Source organism: Linepithema humile, chromosome 3 (genome assembly GCF_040581485.1).
Source record: "Linepithema humile isolate Giens D197 chromosome 3, Lhum_UNIL_v1.0, whole genome shotgun sequence".
NCBI lineage: Eukaryota > Metazoa > Arthropoda > Insecta > Hymenoptera > Formicidae > Linepithema > Linepithema humile.
Window position 1 is genome coordinate 19,750,209 of NC_090130.1, and position 9,161 is coordinate 19,759,369.

Sequence of the window (9,161 nt, forward strand, 5' to 3'; positions counted from 1 at the left end):
ACCGAACCTGGATTCCGGCGAGCTAATCCGCGTCCGCCGAAGCTCACACGGTTTCAAAGTAAATTTCAAATAAACATACGTAAGATGAAAAATTGAATATTTAAGTGAATTTTTATCAGACGACGAAGAAAATAAAGAAAATGTCTATAATGACGATAGAAACAATACAACGAATTTGTTAGATAAAAAAAATTTATATTAGACTTAATTTTCCATTTTTAACAGAAAATATGCTAGGTAAAAGAATAAAGGTCCCACATAGCACGTAATGTTGCAGCAATATTGCAGCAATATTATTTTTCCATTGCAATATTACCATGAAATATAGCAGAAATATTGATGAAATATTATTGAGATGTCACAGCAATATTAAAATGTCCGCGAAGATTAATCGCAGTAATATTGTAGTCATATATCACAATTATATTACTGTAATATTAATGAATATTTCTGTAATATTTATGTGATATTAAATATAGCAAGGAATTAAATAATAAAATTATTTTAATACACAATAATACTTTATATATTAAAATATGTTACGTACAATGTTAGTACAAACTGAATGGCATATAATATATATATGGTTACAATAAGTTTTCCGTTTGTAAATTTTTTAATCTTCACTTTCATTTCCTGAAAGTGCAAGAATATCGTCGGTGTCTTTTGATTTTACATTTTCCTTTTCTATATTCTTGCTTTTTTCTTCCTTTATTCTAAAAATTTTATATATATATATTTATGTTTGTGCAATAAAATTTAATTTAATTATTGTAAGTGATATTTTAAAAAACTGTACTTACTTTTCTCGAGCCTGACGAGTAGGTGCATTAGCAAGCCAAAATCCTATTTTTTTAATGATGTAGTCCTCTGTTACATCAAATTTATGACGATAAACGGCACCTGAAATATTAAATTTCTATTATTATTTTCAATTATCTTTAACAATATAAACTTACGCAAACACAAAATAATAGTAACATAACATTATTGTTATAATTTCCCACTCAAAAATGTAACTGCAAGTAACATTGCCTTGTATGTAATAGTTACACTGTTGAGTGTTGAAAAATTATTACACAATAATGTTATGTTACTATTACTTTGTGTTTGCTGGGAATTTATTATAATTTTACAAAATTTACCCAAAACGCATTTACATAAAACTAAATTATAAAACGGTTTCTTTTTCTGTTTTCCAAGATAACTGTAACTACATGCTAGAGAGTTAGTAAAAATTTGCCTCATTATTTTGTTCACAACTTCGTCAACATTTTTTCCTCCTCGATAATATAATTTAGTCACCTGTAATAATTATTACAAATAAATAAATAATATATTATTTTATTTATAATAAGCAATATGTTTATGATAACATATGCAATATATATTTATGATAAAATAGTAAGTCGTTATCATTATTTAGTATGTATTCAATAAGCGTAAATAGAAATCAAATTTACATATTAATCATTTTCATTTTTCATTCATAAAAACATTCATTTTTTAAAAAGAAAGATACTGATTACTCTGCATAGAAAATTTAACACACATGCACAAGCATTATGAACAAATTAATTGCAATATATTTATTACTACAGAAAATATCAATTTATATATATATACCTTGCATTGCAGATGAATTGTCAGGAAAAGAAATTGTCTACTTTAAAAAGTGGATTATTTGTAATATATAATATATATTATTAATATATATATATTATTTGTTAAAGCAAAAGAGTTTATATCTAATTTTTTGTACTGTAGTAATATTTCTACTTATTTTATAAAATTTTTCAACATTTACTATTTCTTGATAGAATTATATATTATAATTATATGTAGTAATAATATTATTGTATAATAATATGTATATGTAATAATAATAATGTTGAATGCATTTTATTTTATTAATGTAATTAAAAAAATGATTTTGAAAGACTTTTAAACTAAACTTTTAAGTTTTAAAAAAATTGTTTAATAAGTTGTAAAATTGCAAAAATATGTGTACCACTTGATTATAAAATTCCTTATTTTTTAATTTTTCTTCGAAGTTTTTCAGTTGTTCTGCATCTTCAATTGGAAGTAAAGAAGCAATATTATCATCATCTTCACTCTTGTTATTAACTGTAGCATTATCTATATATCCTGATTTATCCAGACTATTGATAGATTTTAGTAGATCATTAATTTTTGTAAGAACAACATTTTCCTTCTTTATAGATAATTTTTGTAATTCTATAAATATTTGCAACATTAAAAACAATTAAATATTAAAAAACAATCTTTTAAACTTCCATTTTATGGCTTACCAATTAAATAATCTATTTTTTCATTAGTTGTTAAAAATGTATGATCTATATTTCTTGAAGTTTCTCTTATGCAACATGTTTTCTGAGAAGTATTCTTCTCTTGTACAATTGAGGTGTCAACATTATATTTTGTCAACATTGCGTTATCTATGAAAATAAAAAAAATTAATTATTGGGTTGGCAAGAAAGTCGTTTTTTCCTTTATTTAAATGAAAGGCGACAACAAAAACTTATTACGACATGACTTTCTTGCCAACCCAATATTTACATTAATATTTTAACAATTACCCAGATAACAAAATGTCTGCACAATGCTTTCACAGTGCGCGCGTGCGGATTGTTCGCCCTTCGACTAATGTGCTTTAAAAAGCTTTTAAATTTTACGCTCAATAGAGAACCAAAGATTATTACTTAATATTTTAATAATCTTATTAAGTTTGTTCTTTTTAGCTAAAATGGCTACACTAGTTCAAAGTTTATCTTTTTCTCTCCACATTGGAAATGAAAGGAGAAAGATAAACTCTGAACTGATGCAGCTAGTTTAGCTAAAAAGAACAGACTTATTATTAAGTGTACAAATAAGTTCTTGGTTTTTTTTAGATTATATTTATTAATATAAAAGAAATGGTACACTCAATTTTAATCGAAATAATATCCTTTTGAATTGATTACTTTTTGCCATCTCTCAGGTAAGGTGCCAATCTCTCGACGAAAAAATGCTTCGCCTTTTAAAGTAATCATTGATCCAATTTTTGACTTCTATTTCATTCCAAAAGCGGATATCCAAAAAGTCGTGCTCCATGGATTAAAAGAAGTAAAAATCCGAAGATGCGATGTCCGGAGAACAGATTAAATACAAAATAGATAAAGGAAAAAAAAACGCCGAAGTCTTCCCCATGATAATGAGAAGCTGCTGTTAAATAAGCATTTCTTGATGTTGAATGAAAAATCTTATTGCAGCCTATTCTTCGGACATCGCATCATTGGATTTTCACTTCTTCTGGTTTATGCATGATCTTTTGGATACGTGCTTCTGAAATAAAGCAGAAATCAAAAAATTGAATCATTTTAAAAGTAATTGATTTGAAATCATTTCGATTAAAATTAGGTATACTATTTCTTTTATATTAATAAATTTATAAAAAAAGCTGCGAGATCTTGTTTATACACGTAATATTCACGCGTGAGAGGAATATAAACTCGCACAAATTATCTGGGCATTTATTTTCGTGAGAATATTTTCCTTCCTCATACATAATTTTTGTAGAAATATTTAAAAATTAAAAATTTTTAATTTCCATTATTTGTAAATCACTTTTATGCATGACTTACCAATTACGTCAACAATTTTTTCATTACTTGTGTGATCTACATCTATATCTGTAGAAGTATCTTTAATGGTGAATGTTTTCATAAAAGTATTTTTCTTTTGTACAATTGATGTATCATCATCATGTACAATTGATGTATCACCATCATGTTTTTCAATTGAATTATCTATAATAGAAACAAGAAAAGAAATTATGTTATATTCAAGCAAATAATATGTATATCACAAATTAATGGAGCGTTTAAGAAGTACATTGACTGAAGTATATTACTTGCTATGCAATTTGTAAATATATATATAATTACCATTTTCCATACTAATAAGTGGTAATTTGGATGTTGAAGGAAATTCTGGATATTGGATGTTGGAATTCATTGTTTTTTTCATACTACTTTTAATTCTGTTTGATCTTTTTCTTGGAGGATATTCTTCATTGTCAGAATCCTCACTTGATAACATACGACGTGCACGACGTTTTCTAGTCTTTTTTGCATTTTCTGAATCACTAATATCAGTCAGCTGTTCTGCTAAGGACACTTTTTTCATAGCATTATCATAATCAGTTGCAATAAAACAAGCATTTTTATCACTTATATAACATGAGAATATTAATTGAACATATGTTCCTATGTTATTACTTTACGTGCAGTTCCAAAAATTCTTATGACACCTGTAAAAATTCCCACTCTTCATCAGGTTGTATCTCTCCTAGAGATAGCTAGTTCAAAGTTCTTCTTTCATCAAATGGACGGCCATTTAGCTTTTTTCTCGTCTGTGCATGAACTAAATAGTTGGAATAGCAAATATTCCATCATTAAATTCAACGATTAAATACATGTTCTAATTTTATTTTCAACGACAGTGAAAAGAGAATCTGAAAAAAATGACAGAAATAAAGAGTTCATTAAAAATATACATATATTACTATATATATTATATATATATATATAGTAATATATGTATGTATATATATATATATATATATATATATATATATATATATATATATATATATAATATGGTTTCTTGGGAACTGAAGCACTAGAAAAATGAAAAATTATGCATTATTAAAAAAGATATTTATGCTTATTATAACCCCAATAGCGTGTTATTACAATTTAATCGAGAGTCAGTTAGTAATAATACAAGAGGCAACAAGTTTGGTAAAACACGGCAAAGATAAATATATGACCTAAAATAAACCGATATTTTAGGAAACTGAAATCATGAAATTTCTGAATGTATGTACACATATACATTATATAATTTATATCTGTACCTTTTTGGAACTCAGCACTAGATTAAGTATATAATTCATTAGTATCAAAGTTATTAAATCTTGACACTATCACATGAAAAACAATCTGCGCACGTTACATTATGCACACTATGCATTCCGATCCGATATAAGGTTATCGCACACAAAATAACACAATTGCATATATATAACATAAGACTATCTCGACCAATGAGCATCTAATGTAAAGGCGCTATAAAGACGCACTTACTTAAACATAACGTGCGCGTGTCTTTCACGTAATATCAGTGTCAGGATTTAATAAATAACTTGGCACCAATAAATTATATACTTAATCTAGTGCTGAATTTCAAAAAGGTACGAATATAAATTGTATATATATATATATACACACTAGACATTCATCAACATGTCATCTAGTGAAGAAACAGATGGCGAAATTGTGTGGACAGATTACACAGATAGACACAAACGTCGTTTAGCACATAAAAGAAGTTTAAATGAATTTACAAAAATATATAAAAAGGTTAAACGAAATAGAGTTTATAATATAGCAAATAATAATGACGGTCAAATAGACTTTTCTTGCAATTCACGTACATGTAAAAAGAAGAATATTTCACAACATAGCAGCAATGATGTACAAATGTTCGCAGAGAAATGCAAATTAATGAACGAGGAAATTTTAAACAAATATAATATAAACAATGAATCAAAAATACAATCAGAAAATGAAGAAAATGTAAGTATAAATTATAAATAGGAAAGAAAATGAAAATTTTATGTTGTTATAAAATCGCAATAATTTCAATAAAATATTACACAAACTTAAGTTTTATTTTTATAATTAATTATTTAAAAAAGAATTACGTGATTATTTTATTTTTAATTTGTACCTGATTTCTTCTATGTAGGATGTCGAAAATGCTGTTAAAAATACTCAGGATATTGAAAATACCGAGATTAATAATCGAAGAGATAGTGAAGTTGTAAGCAATACCTCATATGAACTTGAAGAAAATGACTTTGATATTGAAAATACCGAGATTAATAATCGAAGAGATAGTGAAATTGCAAGCAATACCTCATATGAACTTGAAGAAAATGACTTTGATATTGAAAATACCGAGATTAATAATCAAAGAGATAGTGAAGCTGCAAGCAATACCTCATATGAACTTGAAGAAAATGACTTTGATATTGAAAATACCGAGATTAATAATCAAAGAGATAGTGAAGCTGCAAGCAATACCTCATATGAACTTGAAGAAAATGACTTTAAGTCCGAAATTACACAATGGGCTGCAGATTATAAAATACATATAAATGCATTAACAAGTTTATTGCAAATTTTAAAGAAAAGAAGCAATGTAAAACTTCCTAAAGATGGACGTACACTTATGTGTACTCCAAGAGCAACAAATATTACTTCTATGGATAAAGGTTTCTACTCTCATTTTGGAGTTGAACCAGCCATTTGTAAAATAATAGAGGACAGGATAAATTCAAAAATTGATAATTTAATAATAAATTTAATAATATCTACAGATGGTGCGCCAATTGGAATTTCTAGTGGAAAAGTAATGTGGCCTATTTTGTGTTCCGATGAGCTTTTACCAAAAGTACGAGTTATTGGTATATATTACGGTGAAAACAAACCAGCAGATTCAAATAAATTTCTTGAAGCTTTTGTAAATGAGCTGATACCATTAATAAATGTTGGATATGTATATAATGGAATATGTTATAAAATCAGACTGCATGCTCTGGTATGTGATACCCCAGCGAAGGCATTTATCTTAAAAGTAAAGAATCATACTGGTTATGATAGTTGCACAAAATGTTTAATTCATGGCGATCGAATTGAATATACTAATTGCTTTCCAATGGAAAAGAATCAATTATTATTAAGAGACGACGAAGTATTTCGAAATTTTGGTTACTCTGAAAATTATCAAATAGGCGAAACCATTTTAAAAAATATTCCTTATTTTGGTGCAGTAAGTAATGTGACTCTTGACTATATGCATTTAGTGTGTTTGGGAGTCATGAGGAAATTGATATTTTTATGGTTAAGAGGACCATTAAATACACGTTTATCTAGCTTGACTGTACAACAAATTTCAGACAAATTACTTACTTTAAAGGAATATACGCCGTCTGACTTTCCTAGAAAACCAAGATCGCTTGAATTTATTAAATTATGGAAGGCCACAGAATTTAGACAATTTTTGTTATATTCAGGTCCAATAATTTTAAAAAACATACTCAATAAAAATGTTTATGAAAATTTTTTGACATTACATATTGCAATTCGTATTTTGGCCAGCACTGAACATAGTAAAAATCCTCAATTACTTGAGTATGCAGAGAAGCTTTTAAACACTTTTGTTCAGTCTTTTACAACAATTTACGGAGTTAAATATGTTTCTCATAACGTGCACAATTTGCTACATTTAACATCGGATGTAAAACGATTTGGTGCTCTAGATGGTTTTAGCGCATTCCAATTTGAAAGTTACATTTTTCAGCTAAAAAAACTGGTTCGAAAAGGAGATAAACCACTTCAACAAATTACTAAAAGGCTTTATGAATTAAATGTTATCAGTCAAGTCGAAATACGCAATAAAAAATTTTTTCTCAAGAAAAATCATAAAGATGGTCCATTGGATTGTGAACATGAATATAAAGAACAATATAAAATATTGAATTTAGGTTCATTTCATTTAAAATGTGACGACAAAAAAAATAACTGTGTTTTATTGAAAGACAATACTGTCGTTTGCGTCTACAATATTGCCAAGAGTAAAAATAATAATATATACATTATAGGAAAAAAACTGATATCCGATACAAGTTTATTCACTATACCATGCGAATCACAATTTCTTGGAATAGCCATAGTCAAACAAAACAAATGTATAGAATCATGGTTATATCAAAACATATGCGCTAAAGTTTATAAAATTCCATACAAAGACAAATTTGTTATTTTGCCAATATTACATACAATTGTATCACATCCAATATTACATACAATTGTATCACATCCAAAAAATCATGTGTAAATATATATGATATATATAATATATATGTATCAATATATTTGATATTTTAATAACGTCTCAATAACATCGCTCTAATTATATGTATTATTTATTATCTTGCAACAATATATTACAATATTACTGTAATATTTCAATGTTATTTATCAACATGTAATATATCAGTAATATTTCTGTAATATAGTACGATAATGCGTAATATTTCTGGTATATTGCAATATTACTGAAATATTTACGTAATATTTCGTGCTATGTGGGGTGTTATGTAATATTTTTAAAATATGACAATATTTTTATTTTTAACTTAAGATCACAAATCGAACTTGTTACAAATCTAATATATCTGAAATCTCGCAGCAAATAATTTAATAATAATGAAACGCACGGTTTGATCTCGACAAACGTGCAATGACTCAGTGCTATAACTTTTTGCTTCCTGAATTGTTTACTGAGAGGTTTCAGAAATATTAGATTTGTGACAAGTTCAATTCTTTACCTTATACATGTTAATTCAAAATTTGCTTATTTTTAATACCAATAAAATTTTTGTTTTGGACATATTCTCTCCTAAAATATTCAATGACCTAATGTATTGCGATTTAATGCGAAAATTTGCTACGGAATGCAATGCAAGTAAGTCATCAATTTTGCATGGTACAATTTTATAGAAACACATGAAAACTTAATGTATAAAATTTAATCTCAATTCTGTCAATGTTTCAGAATGCTGCATGTCTCATGAATGTTGGCTACGTTCATGGGACACGCAGAAAAAATGCATCGACATTATAGACAACTCCTAGCAAGCAAGGATATTCTTAAAATCTCATAATATTTAAAAGCAATCCAAGAAAACACAGAAGATTTAAATGAATTTTTAACCCGTATGTTTTTGAACTGTCTACTATTAACAAAGATAGGTACAGATATCTTGGAGCCTGTATTGTAATGCAAAGATTCGCAAAAGAATGCAAGTAAATCTTCAATTTTATAAGGTATATGATTTTACGAAAACATATACCAACTTAAATATATATATATATATATATATATATATATATATATACATATATATGTCAATCGGCTATTTTGACGACAATTTTTGGTACGCATTGGCTACTTTGACGATTTTTGGCTATTTTGACGACTGTCGTCAAAATTTTAGCGGTCTATCGTATAATTCAGCAACGTAGTCG

The 9,161-nt window shown here is 26.9% G+C and overlaps 2 protein-coding genes across 7 annotated transcripts; one reads left to right on the forward strand and one right to left on the reverse strand.

Moving 5' to 3' along the window:
- Nucleotides 1-288: 288 nt before the first annotated feature.
- Nucleotides 289-4,204, reverse strand: LOC136998335 (uncharacterized). Of its 6 annotated transcripts, none has more exons than XR_010888902.1 (8): nt 3,948-4,204; nt 3,645-3,809; nt 2,313-3,345; nt 2,012-2,238; nt 1,627-1,663; nt 1,161-1,305; nt 804-903; nt 317-716 (listed from the first exon to the last, which is right to left on the reverse strand). XR_010888902.1 is itself a non-coding variant. In XM_067350869.1 (7 exons), exons 3-7 carry the CDS (start codon nt 2,449-2,451, stop codon nt 617-619), a joined length of 603 nt encoding a protein of 200 aa, XP_067206970.1. In that variant the 5' UTR covers nt 2,452-3,345; nt 3,645-3,809; nt 3,948-4,204; the 3' UTR covers nt 289-616. The 6 variants fall into 6 exon arrangements, 2 of the variants coding, with proteins under 2 accessions (XP_067206970.1, XP_067206969.1); XR_010888900.1 differs by having other exon boundaries at nt 318-716; nt 1,146-1,305; XR_010888901.1 differs by having other exon boundaries at nt 318-716; nt 1,146-1,305; nt 1,627-1,666.
- Nucleotides 4,205-4,648: 444 nt separating this feature from the next.
- On the forward strand, nt 4,649-8,228 carry LOC136998645 (uncharacterized). The gene is made up of 3 exons (XM_067351695.1): nt 4,649-4,883; nt 5,298-5,642; nt 5,815-8,228. The coding sequence occupies exons 1-3, from the start codon at nt 4,869-4,871 to the stop codon at nt 7,966-7,968; spliced, it is 2,514 nt and encodes an 837-aa protein (XP_067207796.1). The 5' UTR covers nt 4,649-4,868; the 3' UTR covers nt 7,969-8,228.
- Nucleotides 8,229-9,161: the final 933 nt, after the last annotated feature.